Source organism: Atractosteus spatula, chromosome 4 (genome assembly GCF_055471065.1).
Source record: "Atractosteus spatula isolate fAtrSpa1 chromosome 4, fAtrSpa1.hap1, whole genome shotgun sequence".
Taxonomy (NCBI): Eukaryota; Metazoa; Chordata; class Actinopteri; order Semionotiformes; family Lepisosteidae; genus Atractosteus; species Atractosteus spatula.
Window position 1 is genome coordinate 8,473,171 of NC_142709.1, and position 24,673 is coordinate 8,497,843.

Sequence of the window (24,673 nt, forward strand, 5' to 3'; positions counted from 1 at the left end):
TCTTGCAGTAGTGAGAAGACGGTGAAGAGGTATCTTGGTTTACTCCTTTGGCATTTTCACACCGTGATTAATTTCTTTGGAATCACACGGTTTCTTTAATCCTAGTGCAGTTCCATTCCGCTTTAACTTCTAAATCCGATTTCGTTTTAATTTGTTCCATTTTAAATTCATTGAGTATCTTTTGAATTGATCACTCAAAACTATCGTATTTTAGGTCTACTTTAACTTGATGTAAAAAAAAAAATCCGGTTCCCCCTTTTCTCAAATAATTAAAAACAGGGACAGAAATTGAGCAGAGAAGCAGATAAGTAAAATGTCTAGTCCTGCACATTGGCAGCAAGATTAGCTGCTGGTCTCACTTGTTTGACTTATTTTTGACAAAGCCAATATACAGTATACAATTAGGTCAATTTAAAATTTGGTAGTGGAACGATTCAAACGGTACATCTTTACATATCCTCTTTAGACAGAGGATGCAGATATGTGTGATTTTATGGACTTCAAATTAATTTAGCCGTCATTGAATATAAAACAGCTGAAATCATGAACAGTAGCCCTTCCCTCCTGTTAAACCTTACATAGAGATTGTGCATCCTCCATTTAAGTAAACACTTCCTTTCATCAACAGTGGTGATAAAAAATGATCATTTATTAAAGAATAAATGAAAAGATGGCTTTTAATGTATGTTATATACATCTGTGCTATACAAATAAAGGTGGGGATTTCCTCATGTTTTGCTCCATTTGTAAGGACAGGTTCACAGAATACCCTTCCCCCCCAATCTACTCCATTGGGAACACAGGTAAGATTTAACATGAGATCCATCTCAGCTTCTTAAATACAGGACTGGACTTGTACAACACATAGGAGATTTATCAAGGGTTTGGCGCCAAAGTGTAAGAACACCATTTTATTCGAGTAAAAGCAGCTCAAGACATCAACTTTTACCACCAAGAAAAAGTGAAATTAGGCGAACCTCTGGGTTTCAAATCTAAGCCTTCATCGCACTCAGCATTTGCATTGTAAAATTTAACAGTCGGATTATTTTTCAGAAATGATGGTGCACTTTGGTGTAAACAGTTTGACAAATCTAGCCTGCACATTTCAGGAGAAAGCAATCATTTGTAACAATGCTAATTCAGACATGCAGGACATAGGTCACACTTTAATGACTACACTCAGGAAAAGAAATAAATACCAAATAAAATTTTACACGTCAAAAGGGGAACACATTTTTCAACATCAGCCTTCTCCCGAAGATAACTTCCTCGTGAAGAATACACTGCAGCATCCCATATCATTGATAAAGTCTACTCAGACCTCTGGAACTGTAGATGAGCTGTTCCATATTCGTAATCTCAGAGGAACAGGTGATTCTAACATGATTCTACAAATCTGAGCACAAGAAGGACAGAAGTGGTTTTGTATGCAGTAACAATGTCAGAAATGTTAACTTTGCCATAGCTCATACATTAATGTACTTAAATCCTGCAGATCAATTTGTCAAGCAGGTCTTTTAAGGGAGTGCTCAGACTGTGAAGGCCTACTCAAGCACAGCTGTGCTCTTCAAAAGCAGGGGAAATCGATATCGAATAGATCAAGTTCTGAATGCTGAAATCTTTGTACATTTAAACTTTATCCATCATATGGCTGATGCCACAGTGGCTAAATCTAACTTCATGTTCTTACAAAGATTACGTGACCACCTCGCTCTTTCACGGACAAAAATTAAGAAAGGAACATTAAAACATTAAATGCAGAATGAAAGGATGATACACATTTAAAAGTGCAAAATCGTTTTTTTTAACAGAAAGGGTCAATTTACATGAATCATAGAAAGACAACAATGGAGCAAACAAAAACAAATCTAGAAAAAATAATGAAAATCATTGTGTGCTCAACATCTATACAGGAGCAAAAGCTAAACCATAAAAAAAAATGCATTGTGACCTTGTGCTACTAAAATTATACATTGTTTTAACCACTCTATTTTCTGGAGCATTTTTGTTTGGCAATGACATGGAAGGCTTTTGATAAGGTGGATGTAGCCCTATTGAAAACCGGTAGAAAACTCGTAAGATAGTATTTTACATGTTGGGATTACGTCTCCCCCTAGTGGTCCCCAGGGAGACGCGCAGCCGGGGTTCCCTGGCTTTGTAATGCTCATTGAAATCCAAGCGGAAGCTAAGAAACTGCAGGCTTTCGTCTGAACTTGTCATGAGCAACACCAAAAACTGCTGGACGATACCCTGAAAGACAAATTCGTTTGTCAGCCTCAACTGGAACCAAACAATGCAAATATTAAACTTTGGCATGGGATCAAAACAAGCTTAGAGAATTCAAGGTCAAAACCTAAAAACATCATTTAATATTAAACAATGTTCCAAATCAGAATATTTTGGAGAAAAGGAAAATGTGTGAGGAAAAAAAACCTAAATGCCTTTCTAACTGATTTCAAAGCTGCAACTTCTTTTTGTATCATGTTGACCAAAAATGTACAGAATATTCTAAGTTTTTCCAATGTAATATACGTTTACAATATGACTCCTGTTACAATTTAAAGTAGCATGCTTTGGTCAAATATTTTGTGTGCCTTTTTCAGTGCTTTCCCACATGATCTGGAACAACACTCTGCAGCTCCCATCCTGGAGAGCTCCAATCCTGCAGATTTTGTAACCATGAAATCACTAACATCTAATGACCAGAACAATCCAACAACAATCTATTAGACAGGAAATTAAGTAGGTTTAGAGATTATCTGCAAAAAGATCAACGTATACCAGAAATTTCTGAACTGAACAGATTACTGGCTTAATTGCTCAATAACGTCTAAGTAATGTGTTGCTAATCTTTAAAAAAGTAAGACATTTAAGAGGAGTAAGACTAATAGAGTGGAAAATTAAAATAACGTGCTGACAACCAAGACACCCATAGTCTTTTCATAGTTAAGCAAGACCTGCCCTTTCCAAACCCATGCTGACTATCCTCTAGAGTCCTAGAGCAATTCAGAAATGCTCTAATTTAGTTTTAGTTCTAACTTTGTGTGTCAGAAAATGGTTCTGTTTTGCCACCATTGTAACAGATGTACATTAGCCATTTTCAATGAGTTTCTAATTCTTCTTGAGTAGTGGTTGGAATGGTTTTCATTTCCTTAATTACAGATGATAGAATACCATCAGACCATGAAGAGTAGTTCAGCGTAAGTGTTTTTATAAACTGTAACACTTCTGCCTTTTCTATGCTAATATAACTTAATACTGTACTTTGTTTTTGCTCATCCTAAGCATGTTCTTAACTCATTCCACATGAATTGAATATTAATGTATCACCTATATCCCTTTCTTGTCTAGATGTTCCCCATTATCTCCACTTTACTTTCATCATTTACTCCCCTCCTGTGGTAACATTGAAAACAATTTCCTAATTTACATTTAAATTGTATTATTTTTAAGCCCAGACTCTACGTGTTATTCAAGACAATATTACCTTTCCAAATTTTAGCATTATTTAATCTTACTATCACCCTTTCCATAATATTTTCTGTTTTCCTATTTTATAGCTCAGTTTTGTGTAGCCAAATCCAACCTGCCACTGCTTTATCTATTAAACAGGACAAAACACATCATCTCTGCTCTTTTGAAACCAGCTCACAGAGGTGCTAAACGCCAATGGGTGGGACAACAACCCATCCTCATCTGACATCTCGACTAGCCATTTCTACAGTATCCACCCCTAAAGACATCGTGCTAAGATTTGCACTGGATGGGAAAGATTCCATTTCAACCTGTGTGTTTCAGGCTGCTGGGCTTAATATGAACTCCTTATGAAGGCCTATAATTAATAAGCCACTTGGTTTCCTCCAGTAGTTGTGAGGTTATATTAAAAATGTATAGACGGGGACAGGTCATGCAGTGTGGCTATGTACCTGGTAGAAATGTGTCAGTATCCGTAACTGGGAACGCGTTTTTGGTATGGTTTCTCGATATGCCTGAATTCGTCGGTTCTCTTCTTCTTCTTGTGCTGCTGTCACTCCCCACTCACCCTGCAATACAAGCTTCAGTCAGCAAGTGGTACAACGCTGCAAAAAAAAACAAACTCCATATACATAAATCACAGCACTATTAAATTCATTTTCTGTATTGTTGCAGTTTGTCCAACGGAAGGGCTGTAAAGACCATTGACCTGCCACTAGAGTCCGCCAAAATATGACCTAAAAAAATGTTTAAAAACCTCTGTGTAAAACTCTCTGCTGTATTCACCAATTAGTTCACTGAGTAATGGAAAGATGTGTATTCTTCGTATGGGTTCATTTAGTATAAAAGACTCTCACAGTGACAGTAATACGAATTATTATTTATCAAGAAGCACAACTATTTTAAGAAGTTCAGGTGGGTAGCTGCGTCAGCACGCGTAGGCTGCAAAGGAACAAGTAATAGGTTTATTCCATGCTGAAAAAAAGAAGAAAGAGAACACAACGTTTTGGCCGTGGAGCCTTCTTCAGGTGTGAGCACACACACACCTCACACCTGAAGAGGGCTCCACGGCTGAAACGTTGTGTTTTCTTTCTTCTTTTTTTCAGCATGGAATAAACCTTTTACTATTTTAAGAAGCCATTTTTGTTATGAGGTTGTGATAAAACCTCAAAGCCAGGATACCTCCTGGACCTTAAAAACAGCTGTGTGCAGAATAGTGTGCAGAAGTCCATTACTAAAGTTTCTCTTTGATTCCCCTCAACAAAGAAATCCCACCATTGAATGAAGTCATGTAGTTAATAGCCTGATTCCTGGTGAAGTCAGGTTCCTTATATTAACTATAAATCATCATGAATAATACAACTGTTCCGGAGTTTCCACAAGACTGGGTAAGGACACCAACAACCTTACTAAACAAAGTACTCAAAAGGGGCAAACGGAGGAGTATAAACAGGACAGTTCTGCTCAAAATGGCTCAGCTCATCCACGGTTTACACCTTCGTGGAGTTTGGACTGTACCTCCATCTGTCTCTCTCTTTTCTTCTCCTCAAACTGCAGTCTGAGTTCCAGCTCCTCCAGGGCTGCTCTGTACAGGGTTTCCTGGGCATTCTGAAACTCGATGATCTGATCAAAGATGGCTCGGAGCTGGTTCAGGAGAGCCTGAAGGGACAGAGGACGATTCTTGTGTTATTGTTAAGTTACACAGTAGTGAACAGGAGGTCTTACAATCACACAGTTAAAACTGAATTCACATTTATTAATGGGAACATCAAGTTTGTTTATACAGTACAAGGAGTCATTCTATTTAATATAAACAGAAATATGCAGGGATGACAGCGTGAATAACACAAGAAGTCCTGAAAGAACACATCTTTAGATGCTTCTTTCAGGACTAGAAGTAGCTCTCAAATAATCCATTAGTATTTTGTATATTCCATATTCTGTTCTTTGTGTTTAACAAGAAGTAAGAAATACCTCAATTCTACATCGTCTACATTTGTAAAATGCAATCTAGATCTGATTCACAAAGCAATCGGAACAAGTGTTAAAATAATGATTCAGTAACAGGACTGTGTGAATGCCCACCCTGGAGTTGGTATCCAGCAGACAGCGTGATATGATGGTGTCAAGGAACACTTCGTGAGCAGCAATAATATGGTCTAAATCTTGGGCCTGCTGGACTCTGTTCCAGAGCTCATCCCAAGAGCATTCCAGCACCTGCAAGAACAGAACAGACTTTATTCATCACATCTGTGAATCGGCAGTCCACCTTCCACTAACATCACAGGTCCAAAGCACTTCTTGGCAATGGCTTAAAGCCAGCACACCATACACTAAAATCACTTACCATACACTTAATTTCTTAATTTAAGAACATGGCATTACCCAATTATTCAATCAAGTGAAATAGGATTAAGTATGCAGGACGTCATTACTTTGTACTTGAATATAATATTAATATAATATATTAACATTTTATTTTCTCATTCATATTCTGTATTCATATATATATATATTCATTCTATCAATGTAATATGATATGGATAAAATGTCCATGCAATTCTAAGACTGATTCTTTATTGCTTGGTTTAACATCTAAAATGAAAGACATGTCTTCTGACATGTTGTTTCTGATTCTGACTCAGTTTTAAAGTTCTGGACAAACAGACAAGTTACAACTGAATTACTGACCAGAGCTTATTAGACCTGATGGTATCATATTACATATAAATGTAGTTCCACAGAACTGAATTCCTAGCACTTTCCATGTCACAGCTGTTCAACTTGTCAAAATTTAAAACTAAAGGTCACATTTTATTTACTTTTTTCATAATTCATGAATGCAGGATCTTAATATGGGCAGTAGATAGCAGTGCCTAATACTGTTATTTAAAGAATGCCGAATTTCTGTCTTCGCAAAGACGCTCAGGGGTACAATTTGGAGATTTCTACTGGATCACAAAAAATGCAGTCACATTCACTAACCTTCAAAATGATCCCCTTTGAGCTCTTTGAACTTTTAAATTAAAAAAAAATCACTATAATACAGCATAAAAACAAAGCAACAAAAACCATGAAAATTCTCAGACACAAATAACCACAGAGACATTATAAATGTGAAAGCCTACCTCAAATGTAATGTAATATTGCATCTGATGAATAAAGTGGACCATTTCTGAGGCCAGAATATGACATTGATGTAATACACCAGAGAGCTCTGTAATAAACACAGAAATTGTAAAAGAGGAGAAGTTATATATATATATTCGTATGAGCTTAACATGCAGAGGTTACATAGTTATATTGTCGCAGTCAGGTGCCTCAGCCAGTCATGGCTGGCATCATCCAAATCGATAAAGTTGCCGGGGCATCTGAAGCGAGGGCAGGAGTATAGGATGTGGTCGGCCGTCTGCTCCTTGCCATCGCCTCATTCGCAAGTCGGGTCATCAGTGAGACCCCACTTGTGTAGGGTGGCCCGGAAACGGCTATGTCCGGTTCTTAGTCGGTTCAGCTTGACCCAGGCTTGTCTGGGTAGGTCATTTCCAGTGGGTTTGTTGGATACTTTGTCAATAAATTGTTTCAGTCTGTGGTTGTTATTATTCCACGCGTCTTGCCACTTTTTGTTAGAGGAGAAGTTGACAACTATCAATAACTAGAAGGTAGCCATCTTTGTAAAAATTAAAAATTAAAGGAATGAAAAGACCAAAATGGTTGTATAACATCCATCCATAATCAGAAAAACTGTGTATTTCTGTTGTGGATTGCAACTAACCAGTGCCTATATCTGAAGCACAGGACAGGACAGAAGCCGATACTACACTCTGCATGGGACACCAGGCTACCACAATACACACAGGGTCAATTTATAGACAGCGGTTAACCTAGGCAGCATCTGTTCACCTATAATAAAGGCTCCATGATCACACAATCAAAATGTATCTTTTTCCAAAGAGGTACCCAACCATTGTCTAAAGCAAAAGAAACATGTACAGGCTTTTCAACACTTAATAAAGACCCATGGCTGCCCTCTTTCAAGCCATTTCTCTCTGCAAGCAACAGGGGACAAGAAACAACAAACCCCACTGGAATGAGATAATTAAAACACTTAGAAGCATGGGGCTTTCACCTTGCAAATGACTAAAATTAATTTCTGTGCATTACTTTTTTAATATCTTTGTAAAACATACATCATAAAAACTGCACAGACCACGCTTATCCCTTGTAAAATATAGTTATGTATGTTTTCTAACTAAATTGTAGTACCTTGCGTCAATGACACACATTTATTCATATGTATTTAACAACAGTAGGAGTTACATTTAACTGAGTGCTGCAAATGTCAATTTTAGGAAGAAAAGAAACTTGGCAGGAGAGCTATAAACATTAGTTCTTCGATTGCTTACAAATCCTGAAAAACTGGAAAATAATGAGACCAGATATTCATCAAAACTCACAGGAATATTTCATCAATATCTCAGTACCAAAAATCTGGAAAACAAATTATACTAAAAGCAAAATCATGAAGAAGCTGCGTCAAGCTGTTTACTAATGACTATTTTCAATGTAAATGAAAAGTATGCCTTTTAGAAATGTATCACAGTGTCTTTAGAATGTCACTTAAGTTCCTAGATTTAATTCAATAATAACTCAAATGGTTAAAAACATTGCACTTATATTTTTGATTCTTTATACAATTCTATCAGGATAGTAGAAAACAGTGACTAAGCAGAACTGAAATGCACACTTGTCAAACTATGTACAGTACAATACACCAGTTTAATCGACCTCTTCAGTCTATCGCAGTGCAGAGGAGTAAAACTGCAAATAATCTAGTAGAGACGTAGTATTTCCCTTGGTTCTTAGAAAGGAGCACCAAGTTAAAATAAGGGACTTTGATAAAAGGACTGCACAAGTCTTAAAGAGTGTTAAAAAGCTGATGTGTATTTTTTTCCCCTTTTCTCTGCAGATGCCCACTGCTGGAACAAAAAAAAATATATTTTTTTTTTAACCTGCACTGCAATGCACAGGTTCTGGTTTGCTTGTATTATATTGTATATAACTGCTCACCTGGCATGCCCTTGAGTAGCTTGGCATTGCACATTTGGCCTTTCCAGATGTCGGTGAGAATGTATTCCATGCGCTTGGCTCTCCAGAGGAAGTTAAACACCCTGAGGTAGTGGCTCATACATTCCCGAGTGAACACCTGCATTCACGGTAAACAGCAAGGCCCATCACACAGTAAGAATACAGCTCTACATTGTGCGCACCAGACTGCAGAACTACCACAAAGAGCGGCAGGAACTGAAAGTCATGTCACTGCAGAATAAAGCAGGGAGGCTTAATGTATAAAAGACCAACACGAATACCAGGAATTAATGGGGAAACAGGTTTAGGACACTTTCCGTCACAAATAATAAAGTTAACATATGGAACAAATTAGTAAACCATGTTAATATGAATTTATGTGCCTGACATTTTGTTCCAAAGTGATGTCCTTTTGTAACCATTTACACATCCAGGCATTTTATAGGAGCAATCCAAGCAACACCAAGAATTTGAGCCCACAGCTTTCTTGTAACAATCGGTTAAAGCTTCACATTACTTTCCATTGTTGCCACATATAGTACATTCTGATTGATTAAACTTCTTTGATAAAAAGCTGGTTAAGATCCTTGAACAAATAAGCAGCTTACTTTACCCTCACCATGTGCGTTGTAAAACGACAGTCAACATTTACCACTAGGGGCCATGGTGTATTTGAGACACCAAATAAAGAATCTGCCATTTCTTGTGCTTTGCAGATCGAGATGTATACTGAGATGTATATAACTAAACAAAATCCTGTTTAATCCATTCTAGCTCAATCTCAAAACAATACTAATCATTACCATTACTATATAACTTTGTTATGGATCAGGTCATAACTGAAGCAAGATTTCAGGTTTAGGAGAAATGGCTCTCTTGGAGCCTGCTTAACACTGTCACTTTTACTTCATTTATGAACATTTAATTTAACAAACATTAAGTACACATTAAATGCAAGAAATTCAAATCCGTCTACAAACTGTGGGACTTACATTTCCTGTAGAGCTCTAATAAATGTTATGATTCCATACAATTGTTTATACTCTTTTAATAATTTTTATATATCTATTTGATTTGGGGTAAATTTATGTATACCAGTTAGGTTTTCCATGCTACACTGAATATGCCAGATGTTTGAGAGCTACTGTAAATACATTTTATATATGTATATTCAACCTGCCTATTGACTGAGTACTTGAAACTGCTGATGACATTTGAGAATTACATAGAAAATTACAGGAGTTGGACAGATTTGCACATATACAATATTATGACAGTTCTCAGAACAAACAATTTGATTATGCTTGTTAACAGTTGTCTTGGATTTTAATGAAATTTGCGTCACTTTCAATAAAATGCAAACGGCAAACATTCAACAGAAGATTTTAGACGAAACAGGATGATTGTCACATTTATTTTATGCAGTACAGTGACATCATACACATGTAATCTGTCTGGCTCGTGAATAGATAATATTAAAAGGTTCAAGTTTGCTGAATAATCCAATAGCACTGCAGGTTATTTAAAGGATGCGATCGAATAATGTGATTTGTTAAAACCACATGTGCATATTTTTACAGAGCTACTTAACCCAAGAACCTTTTAATCCTTATCAATTATTAACTCATAAAAGACTTGGGGCAATACATTTGTTTAATACTGCAGTGATTCAAGGCTGAAGCTCTCCACTTCTCTGTGCATTAATAAAAGGGAAAAGGGAGCCATGAATCAACTTCAATGAACATACCGTTGCAATGGGCCCATCAACGTGGTAATCCAGACTGAATACATCCCAACCGGTGTCACCAGGCGATACCTTAAACAGAGCAGATCCAGCATAAATACTTTGAAGAAAAGCTCAGGTTTTAAATTTGGACGTTCAACACTACATTCTCACATGACAATTTGCTCCTTCTCAGTTAAGTCCTAAATAAAGAAGATTTTTCAAGCCTACACATTTCATGACTTTTTTCCCCCCCCAAAAAGAAAATACTGGATATTTTTTATACCTGATGGTACATCTGAAGTCACACTATACCATTCTTCTCTCACTACAGAAGCCAACAACAAGCTTTTTCTATTAGCCCAAGCAGCTTTGAGATCAAAAAATAAAAAAGCATTGTTCTTGTCACCGTGAAGCAGCTAGTGGCGGAGATGTACCGAGGACACACGGAAAATGCAATCAGGACCATCTACATCCACATTCACAAACAGGCACTTATCACGGAGGCAGCGGACTCTTACTTCCAGGAGTCTGACATCAAGCCGTTTCAGGATCTCGGGGCTGTCAAACTGTGCATTGGTAGCCCTGACTGCGGTCTCGAGGATGCCCGTGAGATTGTGCTGATACAAGGTGGTGGCTGGTCTAGCCAGTTCTGGCCTGACAGGGAACATATACACTAATAAACTATAAAATTCCACATTTTTTTCCCCTTTTGAGAGTCTAAAAGATAAAATAAAAGTAGTTTGCGTTTCTGCCCCCCCAAAAGACTAAACCAATGGAACCGAATAGGACTCTTTACATTTTAAGCAAAGACTAAAAAAGGAAATGTTACAACTGGCTAAACAGCAAACGATTTCAACAGACATTAATTTTCACAGCCACTTTATCTTTACAGTTAAACAGATTTTTACAAACTCCATAGCTATCATCCTATTAAATTCTAAAAAAAAAAAGACTTTTTAAATCTTAAGATTAAAAGTGTGGCTAGGGGGAGTATTAACCCTTTAAAGAACTCAATTTTCCACTAGCGTGAAGCTGTTCTGTCTCAGGGGACACAATTTTTAAAGTGTGGGAATGCATGCTCCTTTGAGACCCATTTAACAATATAAACACCACTATTAAAACAATTTCTTAGAAAAGACATTAGCAAAAGTGGTATAAGCCTGGTAGAAATGGTGTATAAGCTAACAATTAGTCTTCAGTACTGATTTAGTGGTTGCAATTTTGGCTCCCAGTGGGGATGATGTAAAGGTCTCGGGTGTCAGATGCACTGGCTGGTTTATCATGAAGCCAATTTCACACAATACTTTGAGAATGTGATGATTAAACAATACATACTGGTAGTCATGGTGTTTTTCATGGAGAGTAAAATATAGAGAGCAGTATTAAAATCCCAATTGTGCAGCTTTGACCTCGAGGATAATGGTGACGATCTATCTAAAACAAAACTGCAATAAAGAGGCACTTTTTTTCATATCCAAAAGTAATGATATCAGAAGAATTTACACCATTTACTCGACAAACCTTTTTCTTACTAAACAATATAGCCAATACAGAGCAGAACTTGAAGAAGAACCTCATTTTTTTATTTTTGTATCAGAAAAAGAACCCTAAACACAAAATAATAAAAAAACAAAATATGTGGGTATGCGCTCCTCCGTAGAGTGAAGTGCACACATGCAAAGAGTACCAACAGTACAAGAACAGTTAACATCAGCGTGTTTTCAGTATAGCAGTCCCAGAGGGCTCACTCACTTCAGCAGGTCCATTAAGTGACGTATGAAGTCTCCTTGGCCCAGCAGTAAATACCGTCTCATGGCCTGCATGTGTTCCAGCAGGAGGTAATTCTTGTTGAGGACATCCAGAAGATATTTGCTGGTCTCAAAATAGGCTGCATCAATCTTTCCTTGGAAGGCTCCTTCCAAGTCAGTGAACAACTCAGCAGCTGAAACAAGTGACCGTGGAGCCATTAAAAAGGCACTACAATGATATTTGTGCAAGGACAATCATAATTAAACAGTAAAAGCCACTTTCCTCTGCGCCACATTGATTGGTGGCAAAGACAGCAGCTAAATATAATGCTGCCAATATCTTGCTTTTGAAAACCGATGGAAAAGATCCAAGCACTGTTCTACTCAGAAATAAAACAGAAAAATCGATTCATTTGAATTTCTTAAGCCTGCTGCTTACAAGCCGATCTTGGTCAGAATGAGTTACCGCAGTGTGTGTGGCATTTCAACTGCAATTGTACCCAATTATCCCAATTTCAGTGTAAAAGCTGTGATGAGTCATGGGTGGATTTGAGCTCTCTCTCTGTGTGTGGCAGGTGTCAATTTTACCAACCTGAGTGACTTAGGTGTGTCAAAATATGTTGTTTTTTTCTGCAGCTGTAAAGTAAATCACATTAATACAAAACATTTATAAAAAACTATGAACAAAAGTGTAATTTTGTGCAATTAAATTATGCTTTTGATATACTGCAATTAGGATGATTCAGTACATTGCATTAAAACCACATTAATGTTCAATGCTAAGATTTATTCATCATGACTCATGAATTATCTGTCGTTTTCTCATAAAACACATATTATACGCCTTTGTATAAACAGTGGAAGGATTGCTACCTCTATGGAAACACAAGATAAAATAATTAATTTTTAAAAATACAGTATATTATGGAAGAATGAATATCCACGAAAAACTAATGGCTCAATTAAAAAATATTCAGCAGAGGTTCAAGGAGAAATCGATTGCTATGCTCTTTTTATAAAGCCATAATGAATTACAATTTCAGTAACTAACATGTTCCTCATACAGTATGTCGTTTATTGCTTGTGTGATGAGTGCAACTCTCTCTGCCTCTGCTGGGATTCAATGTCAGTCGCTTGCGGGCTCCGAGCTTGCACACCACCACTTTGAAATTTAGACAGTGTCCGTCTTTCGGAGGGGTCACATCACTCTCGTTATCCTATCAGCGCATTCATATCTGTTATATAATTTACAAGAAGATACGGTATAATTAATTAATAGAATTTCATCAAAAGGTAATCATTCTATTAGTACATCTGGTAATATCTGTCCTCAAATTCTAAATCATACAATTTAATTTTTCAATAAACACCACATTTCTAATCTTCATCTCAAAAGAGCCTTGTTAAATGTTGAAAATTACCTTCAACATGAAAGCCAGATCACCCTGCAACTCACAACTGGCAACCAACTGAAGCTCAGCAGGTGTGAGCCTGGCCAGTACCTGGATGGGAGACTCCTGGGAAAAACTAAGGTTGCTGCTGGAACAGCTGTTAGTGAGTCCAGCAGGGGGCGCTCACCCTGTGGTCTGTGTGGGTCCTAATGCCCCAGTATAGTGACAGGGACACTAAACTGTACAGTGGTGCCGTCCTTCGGATGAGACGTAAAACCGAGGTCCTGACTCTCTTTCGTCATTAAAAATCCCAGGGGATTTCTCAGGCCTGGTGTCCTGGCCAAATTTCCCATTTGTCTACCAATCATGGCCTCCTAATAATCCCCATCTATGATTTGACTTCATCACTCTGTTCTCCTCCCCACTGAGAGCTGGTGTGTGGTGAGAATACTGCCTCTATGGCTGCTGTTACATCATCCAGGTGGATGCTGCACATTGATGGAGGTGGAGGGGAGACCCCATTACCTGTAAAGTACTTTGTGTGGAGTGTTATACAAGTGTAAGAAATTATTATTATTTTTTTAACAAATGGATGTGAACAATTGCTAGGTCTGGCTATTTCACTTTGGAGACTGCCTTGGAATCCTAATATTTAACACCAAAATCAAAACAGTCTGCCTCTTAGGATCCTGAGCAAAAAAGCTGTCTCAGGCCATGAACTGAGCATGGCTTATCGACAGCAGCATTATTACCCCATTAACCCAACTCATCAGATCTCAGAAGCTAAGCAAAAGCTAGCCTGTGCATTACAGGTACAGGAGACCTTCCGAACAATCAGGTCTCTGCTGCAAGTGGTTTCAGTGGACCAACTGGGGTATTCCACTCTGGATAAAAAACCATTGTCCAGAATTAGAAAAGGAAACACAATGGAGGACCCCCTTACAGCCCTTTCTAAACTCATGTTTGGAGTAAAAGGAAACAGAGCTCACCATCTTTGGGAGAATCAGCAGATTTTGATGCTGGTGTTATTTTCCCAGGAGTAGTCCGGTCATGGCAAACTTGGTGCAAGAAGTTAATTGATTTTCCCGTAAGGAGGACCTACAATAAAAATGAGATAATCTGGTGAACATTTATTACAGTTTCTAGATATTTTCAGACCTGAGGGAGTATGCCCACTTAAAAAAAACAGAAATAGCATGACTTAGCTATATTAAGGTTACATGTTAAGGTAGTGCTTTCAGAGTACACAAAACACAGCTCTCCACGGGCTTTTAAATAAGAGCCTATGCTATTCTGGGGTGATCAACCTTCATTCTGGAGGACACAGTGCAGCAAATCTACTAGTTAACCCTTAAAACACCAGTTTTAAAAGATTCAGAACAAATAGGGCTTGATCAATGTAGGATGTTAGTTCAATTAATACAGGAGCTAACTGTGGTAACTGAGAGATGGAGGGTGTTGGTACTTCCATATCAATTGATTTCCAAACTATTTAACTGAATAATCAACTTACTTAATCAAGATTAAATTACTCTAAGGGTTTAAAAATAATTTAAAGGTGACCCATAAAACCTGTTGAAATGTTGGGAACTCTGTGCTATACGAAGACATATAGATCATATCTCATAAGAGCCACAGTGTTCCGTAGTTCTTTAAAAGAAAAAGTAAAATATTTGAATCAGGTTTATCACAAGAAATTGGGTTGGAATTTTTCAGCAAAAAGAATCAGTTTAAGAAATGTGTATCTTTTTTTCCAAATGAAAAGATTTGAAGTTCTGTACCTTTCGAGCTTGATCCATTGTTATAAAAGAGGGGATCATGGATTTCCTTAGTGTGTACTTATCATGCCACAGTCGGTCAGTCTTCACTGTTGGGTCTGAGGCTACAAAGAACTGTAATGAAATCCATTCACAAATTCAGTAGATGAAAAGCAGTTGATTCTAATAACCAGAAGCTGCTGACATGCAAGGTTAGAATGGAAGGTTGAGATCTAATCTTAGGTGGAATACTTATATTGTTTGAAGACCCTGGACAAATACCCTCCAAAGCAGCACAGGAAATTGTAAGCATTTGGTAGAAATGTTTTTAAAAATATGGAATATTATAAAAAAGGATGGTTATAAAATGGTATCCTTCCATTATCAGACAGCTGATTTTTCCAGATAAAAAGCTGTGGGGAACACAAAGTCTATCCCAAAAGCACAAGGTGAAAGCCAAGGACAGGACTAGGGGGTCACATACAAACACTTTTTAGGAGACACCAACTAACTGAGTCGACGCACATTTGGAAAAGTGGGAGCAAACTGGAGCAAAAAGAGAAAACACTTGTAAATACAGGGAAAACATGGAAACGCTACAGAAAAGGCATTCCAGTGGGGAACAGAATCCAGTCTCAACGGCTGAGTTACCCCCAACTATAAATCCACTATTTTATACACTGACCATAATAGACATCTTCTATCACCTCTTGGCATTACATACAAAACAATGATAGTCAGAAAAATCTAAATGCATTTGAAATCCAGTGGGTGATCTGAACACCAAAGAATGGTAGGTATTTTTGCCTTAAAAATATGTTCTAATGTACAGATCTGCTTTTCCAAGCAGATGCAAACCAAATGCCAATAATGTTCTCCATCCTTTGATCCTAACCAACAGGTACAAAGAATTCTCTTGAATTTCTAATTTTTCCAGTCTTCACCCTTTCTGCCTCATTAACTGAATTGGATACTTGAAACCATGACGTCAAGAGGATATATAGTACCTATTGAATGAAGCAACTCCTGTTATGTTTTGAAGATGTAAGTCAGAATGGTGAAATCAAAGAACACCAGCTTCCTTTATAAAAACAATCACAACTCCATTCTTAACACTCCTATCACTGAACATGGAGCAGAAAATTGCATCGTTCTATTTTGGTAGGCAGAGAAGGAGATGCAGTATATAAACCACTGACACACTGCAGAATGGACACTCAGCAAGCTCTCCGTTACCAGCAGGCAATTACCACCAGGCCATTATTCCCCATTCTGACTGCATGACTATTCCTAATCAATACTCCATAAAAAATGAGACGCTGTAACCTGGATGCAGAAACTGCTTACTTCGTGATACGTGTCCTCCAGCTCCCCGTCATAAATCCAGCGGTACAGGAAGTTCAGGATGGGGTGGGACACCAAACCAAGGATGTGCTGGACTAGTGCTCTCATGTATGGGTCTCCGGTCTTGCCATAAGCATGGACAGCTGAGGCCAGCTCTCCCCCTTTCCTCCCTGAGAACAGAGGTTTAGAAGTACTCAAGTACATTTTGGAGAGGTGATCACTGTAGGCTCATGGAGCTTAGCCCCACAAGTTCACCCAAGTTAGCATCAGTAATCAAACAAATGATTATCATGCATTTCTTAAAACAGAAGTTGCATTTAGCCCCTTGTTTAAAACCCCTAACGAATGTATGTCTGTCAAGTGGGCAGACACTGTATTTGCTAATCTGTGTTGCAATAGGAATAAAAAGGGTTCCAGTTTATTAGCATGTTTGCACATTGTTATAAATACAGTCGGTCTTATTTGGAAGGGATGCAGCATGAACATAATCTTAACGTCACCCGACAAGGTTAAAAGTGCCTTGCTCAGCATTATCAGGAATTGTGTTTAAGTAGAAACTGCGGGAACAATTCATATAATCATTTAAAAAGATAAAGGTTACAGCAATTCAATTCTCAGGCACAGCTAACTGACTTCATCAAGTTTTTGGGGAAGTTGCGATCTATCACTTACAGATGAGACGAAAAGGGTTCACAATCAAAGAGGAATTACATTAATGTTCAGGATTGCACATGGTTTAAACATGCAATGTATTGTGATTGGAAAAAGGTTTTTGTTGCTATTAAAACATTATTTGGAGACAAAGGGTACAGCAATGGCAATAATGAAAAAAATGAGGGCTACTAGTCACAAAAAGCATGAAAGATCAAATGAATAAATGACAAATTATCAAAATATAAAAAAACACTTTCTAAGATAATCAAGTCAATTTCCTATAGTTTGATTTTTGCCTTTTTGACCCTACATGAACACAAAACGATGGGTTTTGCCAGAGCATCGCTCATTTGCACAGAATGAGAGATCTTTAGAAATAGTTATAAGGCAAGGTTATGTTGCTATAAAATGTGTAGGAAGACTAAATTAACTAGTCAGGGAAAATTGTTCAGACTTCAGTCTTTGTTAGATGTAAAAGATTTAACCTGGATTCCTTTTTCTGACTAAATGCTTGTAATTTGGTTGTTTGTGGAGTATGAACCTACTTTCTCCTACATTTACTATGTAATGTACCAAAACAGCTGGAGGATCCAGCAGCTAATGTAAAAGACTAATTATCGGAAGGTTCTTGGTTCAAGCCTTAGCTCTCATGTTAACTATTTCACACTGCACAGCTTAAAGCAACTCATTTTACACTATCCCTCAGAGAACATTTTCCTTGGTAAATGACTGAAGAAGCAGCTCTATATGCAGAATTCATCTCCAGATATCCATCTCACATTAGATTTCATCACCTCCATGGAAATTGCATTAATTATTGTACTAGTGAGCCCCTCAGGACTCCAGAATCGCCATGTGAAGATGTACTTACCTTGACAGTAATCAACAAGAGCAGCAAGAGTTTTCAATCTGATCTTGGGGTCATAAGTCCACACAAGTAGGCGGCGGAGTGTCAAACTACTTTCAGCTCCCAAATTCACTCCCTGGTCATCCTCGAGTTGTAACTGAGAGCACAACAGAAATGTATGTAATTATAAAACATGCAGGCATGGAAGGAGGTGGGGAACAGAAACAGGCTCTCCGTTGTGAAAATTAAGGTGCAACTGAATTAAACGGAGATGTTGTGCCAATCTTTCTCTCAGAAGTACTGATCATCTGAACTTCCAGTTGTTGGACACTGGCTGTGTCCCGAACTTTAAATCATCACTTTTTGTAGATATTTATTACACATTTCAAAGTAAAACATAAAGGTGTATATACTGGTTTTTTATCTCATTTACCCTAGAAATCTTTGACTGAATGAACGTTAAGGAGCAGTATAAACTAAAGGTCACCAGGGCAATAAAAATGATGCACCCATGATTATTTTTTACAAGTAAATGAGGGGAAACACTTAAGGAAAACTACGAGAACAAGTTTTCCACAGTGGAGATTAAAAAGAGATGGGAGAATGATTACTGAAAAGTCAAAAGGCAGCCATGTCTTAATTACGTTTCAGAATGTTTGAGCATTTGCTTTTCACGAGAATGCCGTGTGTTTCAATGTGTAAATAAAGTAAAAATAAATTCTCATTTAATTTGTCTAGATTTCAGGCTGTTAAGTTTCGAAAGCCCGCAAACAAATCACCCACTTAAGCGTACCTGGGAATGTAAGACAGAGAGGAGCCGGTAGTACTCCTTGAGCTCCTGATGAAGGGCAGCACAAAAACTCTGGAGCAAAGGAAATGAATTCAAGTAGGAATAAGCAGGAATATGACAAGCAGTTCAAATGTACTAGACCATGGTCACTAAAAAACACCCACTTAACTTTCTCCATCATTAAAGACCTTGAAAAACCTACAGTGTTATCAATAACACAGTAATATTTACTGTTTTAGAACTAAGATGATATCTTAATGGATTTCACCCTTGATCTTTTGAGACCCCTATGTCTCCAGGTTTTTGGTCAAGCTGTGTTTTTTTTAATTGCCTTTATTTTCTAGTTTTAGGCATATTTTTAAATTTGCTTTCAGCTCCCGAGTTGTACTTCAAAAAGTTGAAAGTTATTTGTAACCCCCATACAAATGTTTAGGTGTCAGTGTAAGCTTGGTATATAACTAACTGGACCTCTGAAGAGGGAGAAAGAAACACTGTGGATACAATGTCATTCCCCCTGTCTCTGTTCATACCTTTAATAAACAAGTTGAAAAAAGATTACATAAAGGGCTATGCTGGAAACAATCTGCCTTCAGTCAGTTTTCTAATGAAGTGCAGAACCAGTCAACAAGCAACTAGATCAATTAAAAGCATCAGTTAGCACCAGTTCTTACCAGCTATTTGAAACAAAAAAACAGTCACTAGGGTCCAGGAACCACTGTCATAAATTAACCTCACTCTTCGCTAAAGATGCCAGAAGTTTAGGGTTTCAAATTCAAATATGCAAAAGAAGTAGTTGGAATTTTGAAATTCTGCAGATTCATCATAATAAGGAATACAAGGCATGATATAAACTGAAAGCAATTTAAATTAACAGAACTTAGAAGAATACTTCTTTCAAAGTATTTTCTACAGCTCTGATTAAAGCTTTATATTGCCATTGGTACTTGACATTATCGCAACACCAATTTTAACTACTGAAACCGTTGTTATTCTGCTGAAAAATATAACATCTGAGGACAAATTTACTATGTCTTTCTATATTAGTATCACCAATAGTTCACGACAATTCAAAAAACACTAGCAGTGACTCACGTGACCCTATTACAGTGGATTTACCCGAGTTCAGCAAATCAACTTCACTTTCCATTCACTACTTCTTATGTGTAAATGTCCCGTTTTCCAAAAATGTTAAATCCAGGCATCATTGATGTTGTCAGGTTTGTATAGCAATGTTTAAAACTTTAAAATGATGTTGGGGTGGCATCTTACAAGGCAGGTATCATTAAGTCAAGCAGGCCTTTAAAAACTAGTGTTAAACTTGTAATTGTATGGTGCATTCGTCTGTAACTTGACATCTGCTTTTTTTCCCCCTCAAGACTACCTGGCCAACGAGTCCAAATGCCCGGTCAAGGCTCCTCTGGTCAGTGTACTTTCGCACTTTGTTGTGCAGCCACCCCAGTTCTGCCAGCCTGCTTGTGGTGTCACGGAGAGACTTCGAAATTGCAGTCTAGGGAAAAAACGAAAAAATCATGGAAATGTATTGCATGAACGCAATTCAACACATACACATGTCTTTCCCCCTCCAATCATGTCCTTAGTAGAAAAAAAAGATGGTGTTTGCTATCAAAAATTATAATTTTAGGTCCATATATCCAGAAGATTTGTCCAAAAATTGTCAAAAATGACTTCCTATATCCTGATAGTTCGTAAAATCTATTTCAGTACCTTCGACAACAATAAAAAAAGAAGACGGCTGTTTAAAACTATTTATTGCTAAAAGGAGTGTTTATCTGCAGGCTATTTAAATGTCTTGAAGAAAATTGGCTACATCAATAAAAAAAGAAACATAAAATCCTATTACAATGAGATCTGAGAGGAGTCTCAGTCTTTACCCCAAATCTATAAAGGAATTATGTTGTTCTTCAGCTCTTATTTCCCACAATACAGTATTTATGGACAATAAACTGCACTAAACATGTTATTGAAAAAGGGGCACAATTTCTCAGTCTGTTTGCTACTGTAGTAAACCCACAATTGGTCTGATAATGGACTTTAAGTACACACAAACCACAACACAGAAAAGCTATCAGACTGCAATGTTAGTAAGAGGCATCGCTATCAGGAAATGACAAAATTTTACTTCACGGCATATTGTAACTGTTTGTTTTCCTATAGTTACTCCATGACTTACAAACAGAATGCTTTGGGAGTCGAAAGGTTTGTAGGAGTTATTACTGAATATTGCATCTTGTGCTTCCACACTCCACACATGCCTAAACCCAGTGTGTAGCTTAAGAATAATAGAGCAGGCTGACAGGTGCTAAGAAATAGTTTCTTCAAGCTAAGTAAAAGAATGCCTCATATGTCTGACTAATCACCATGGGCAACAGATGATGACAGAGACTTTGACAGTCCTTTTCAAGGTTTTGGAGACATTTTCAGTCAAATTTCTCCAAAATGTAAAAAAACCCCATCAGTTTAATTCTCTGTTTTCCTTGGGAACACGAAACTCACCTTGTCAGAAACACCATTTAAAGCAGAAAGGAAACAACAAACTGTGGGAAAAAAAACTTCCAAAAAAGAAACCATACCCATATACTGTAAATTCAGGCTAGCAAGTGACAAGGTAAATTTTTAATCATATTCATCTGATTTGCCACAGATTTAAAGGTGGTCACTGTGTATTCTAAACATCCTGTTAAAATACACGCACTGTATATATTTTTTTCAAGTGATTACTAAGACAGCTAAAAATAAGATGCTAAGTGTCAGATATATGGATTTATGATAAAAGACCATTTTCTAACTCCCAGTAATTGAAAACAGAACAGCTAAAAAGCTATCAATGTCAAGGCTGGCCTGAGCTTATTGATTGGTTGTTCTTTAAGACAGATCATCAACTTGGATTATGTCAGTTACGATAAACATGCAAACCTCAGGTGTCTGCACTTCCAGACACCTCTCTCAGTGTGTATCAAATACAAACAAGAGAATTCCAGGTAGGATTTGCCAATTCAAATCCTCTGCTACAGATGAGTCTACTTCCTTAAGTTTAAGGGGTGACAGATTGATAACTATTGTAAAAGATCCTTGGGTCTTTTGCGCCACAAGGTCCAAATTACTAGCCTGAAATTAAAATTTATATAAAAAAACTGTTTATAAGTTTTTTTAACTATTCCAATTATTTTTTTTCTTGAACCTTCCAAAGATTTAAAAGGGCACATTCCTTAGAACTCAACCAAATTAAAAAATAAAACCACATGGAAGTATTTTTAGGAGAACTTCACTGCACATTAAAATGATTGGAAAAATGTTTCAAACTGGGTTGATAAAGAAAGTCATTAAACAAATCTGGCCACAAAATTACATTTTCAGAAATTAATACAGCTTTATTTGAATTTGAGCACTTCATCTTAGAACCACTGAAAACATCTAGTATTTTATAATTACCTCTTTCATTTGAAAATTCCTGTATGAGACCTTGAATTAAAAAAAATAGACCTTTTCTTTAACACCCTTCAATTGTGAAATATCGAGAACAGCTTTCACAATATATTTACCTTGGCATCAATTTTATAGCAATTTTCAGAACTGCACATTTTGATGAACTTGCCATCTATCCCCTGAAAGACATACAAGATGTCTCTGACAAGGGCAGCTTCGCTGATTTCAATGGTGCCTGAAAAACAGAAAAGTGGTTTGTTTGTGATATTAAAATGAAGAATCATGAAAAGCCAGTGATGTCTTTCAACACAAGAATCTTTAGATTTGGATTTGACATCAAAACAATAGAATTATGACGGCTCTGATCTAATCTCTACATTAATAACAAATATGTCTAGTGTCAGGCTGAACAAAGATCCAATTTTAAAAATGAAATCGACACGATTAGATTTAACAAACTCCTGAACCATATAAGAGGGGCACATTCATTTTAATAGATTTCTAAACGACCCTCTGCCCGTGTCCTCAGATCAAGAGAGATTAACAATCCAGTTGAGAAATGACTAATGTGTGTATAAAAATCTAAGTTTAGTTCAATATTACCACCACTTTTGCAAATCCTTATTAAAAACTACTACTTATATCCAAGACCTTTTTGTTTCCAACGCGAATAACATGCACTGTGTGACTCATGCGATGTGTTCACATACTGCAGCGGCGTTGGTATTGTGGGTACCACCTGGCTGAGGCACTCAGATTTACTCAAATCAAATCGGAAGTGGTAGAAGAGGGCACAAGCAGGCACACACTCTGGATAAGAGTAGGGCTGGACAAGGCAGGAGAAATCTCACTACGTCAGTGAGCGACTGAAAAGCAGCTGGGTCGAGTTCTACCACAGTACGCAACATCTAGAGCACTTTCTTGAATCGTTCCAATTTTCTGAATAATTATGCCATTATGTGCAGTGAAACCAAATAAGGGGCTATTAAAACAACCTGCGAAGTGGGATTTTCCGTGTGCTCTACCAGGACAGCGTTCAAACATTATTGCTCCACGTCTTCAGACCACAAGAACTAGTGTTCCAAAAAGGTGCTTCATGAGAAAAAGAAAGCTGTATCTCTCTCTAGCATACACTTCCTCTGTCATCTCGTCTCCAGGCCCCAACGCTGGGCCACAGCTTCCGGCCTCGGAGCCTCCACATGAGGAATGGGGGAAAGGAAGCACGGCAATCGACGTACCGCTAATGTCCCCTTCCCGGCGAGGTCTGGGAGCGCTGCGGCCCACCGAGTTCGGGGGGCCCCGTGAGGTAGCTGCTGAAAACGAGGGGAGGTTCCAGGCCAGCCGAGAGCCCAGCTGCTGACGGAGAGACTCCCCCACTACATGGGACTGGTGCCTGAAAGCAATCAGACAGCGACGATAATAAAAATAATATTAATAATCCAAACACTTACAATGGTGCTAGAAGGTTTGCGAACACTTTAGAATTGTCTGAATTTCTGCATAAATTTGACCTAAAATATGATCAGAGATCAGATAGATAGATCAGATCTTCATCTAAGTAATTAAAATAAAGAGAACCCAATAAAACAAATAACACACAAAAGGATGTAACTTTTCACTCATTTATTGATCAAAATGATCCAACATTAAATGTCAGTTTTACATCTCATCTGAAGGACAGCGCCTTTATACAGTATAGTGTCCCCATTACTATACTGGAGCATTAGGACGCTCACAGACCACAAGGTGAGCACCCCCTACTGGCCTCAATAACACCTCGTATAGCAACAACCTTAGTTTTTCCCAGGAGGTCTCTCATCCAAGTACTGACCAGGCTCACACCTGCTGAGCTTCAGTGGGTTCCCAGTTAAGTTGCAGACCATAAGACCATTTTGCATATGTAATCATTTTAATTCATTTCCTAGTGGCAAATTTCTGCAAACTAGGTGAGATGCGGTTGCTGTTACAGCTTAGGATGACTACCATGGTAACTACCCAAGCACATATTTAAAAACAAATCCCGTATTCGATGCGGCAGAGAAGCAAAATAAAGCAGCAATGAAACAACGAGATAACAGAGTCGACAAAACCTCTAACATCTAAGGTGAAGCAGAGCCACTGTTTGCTCACATCGTACAATAGAACAGAGTTTTCAAAGTCATTGCGAATGTTTAAATTCTGCCATTCAGAGTACCACTCAAGTCTGTTGGGTCATCAAGAACGTAAAAGCCTGATTAAAATTTAAGGCAAAGTTTATGGAACCGGCTTTGTCCTAATTGCTGCTCAGTGGTAGAAATGACAGCTTTAAATGCCACTAAATGACACCAGAGTGCTTCTTTAAAGCTTAATGATGCTTCAAATCCTAACAACCAATAATTAACAACCCACATGCTAATTCTAGATTGCAGCGTCA

General features: G+C 37.7%; 1 protein-coding gene across 2 annotated transcripts in view; it reads right to left on the reverse strand.

Annotated features, from left to right (window-relative positions):
* Window positions 1-628: 628 nt before the first annotated feature.
* tubgcp3 (tubulin gamma complex component 3) overlaps window positions 629-24,673 on the reverse strand; it is a 29,933-nt gene continuing 5,888 nt past the window's right edge. Inside the window, exons 6-22 of one of the 2 annotated variants that reach the window (XM_088914608.1) lie at window positions 23,499-23,653; window positions 22,377-22,495; window positions 20,198-20,323; window positions 18,820-18,888; window positions 18,051-18,183; window positions 16,529-16,695; window positions 15,206-15,316; window positions 14,414-14,522; window positions 12,038-12,227; window positions 10,804-10,939; window positions 10,307-10,375; window positions 8,542-8,677; window positions 6,603-6,691; window positions 5,560-5,691; window positions 4,993-5,133; window positions 3,927-4,043; window positions 629-2,250 (exon numbers count right to left, since the gene is read on the reverse strand). In XM_088914608.1, the coding sequence (XP_088770734.1) occupies window positions 2,089-2,250; window positions 3,927-4,043; window positions 4,993-5,133; window positions 5,560-5,691; window positions 6,603-6,691; window positions 8,542-8,677; window positions 10,307-10,375; window positions 10,804-10,939; window positions 12,038-12,227; window positions 14,414-14,522; window positions 15,206-15,316; window positions 16,529-16,695; window positions 18,051-18,183; window positions 18,820-18,888; window positions 20,198-20,323; window positions 22,377-22,495; window positions 23,499-23,653 (2,161 nt within the window). In that variant the 3' untranslated portion in view covers window positions 629-2,088. The remainder of the gene's footprint in view (window positions 2,251-3,926; window positions 4,044-4,992; window positions 5,134-5,559; window positions 5,692-6,602; window positions 6,692-8,541; window positions 8,678-10,306; window positions 10,376-10,803; window positions 10,940-12,037; window positions 12,228-14,413; window positions 14,523-15,205; window positions 15,317-16,528; window positions 16,696-18,050; window positions 18,184-18,819; window positions 18,889-20,197; window positions 20,324-22,376; window positions 22,496-23,498; window positions 23,654-24,673) is intronic. The other variant, XM_088914609.1, reaches the window with a different exon arrangement.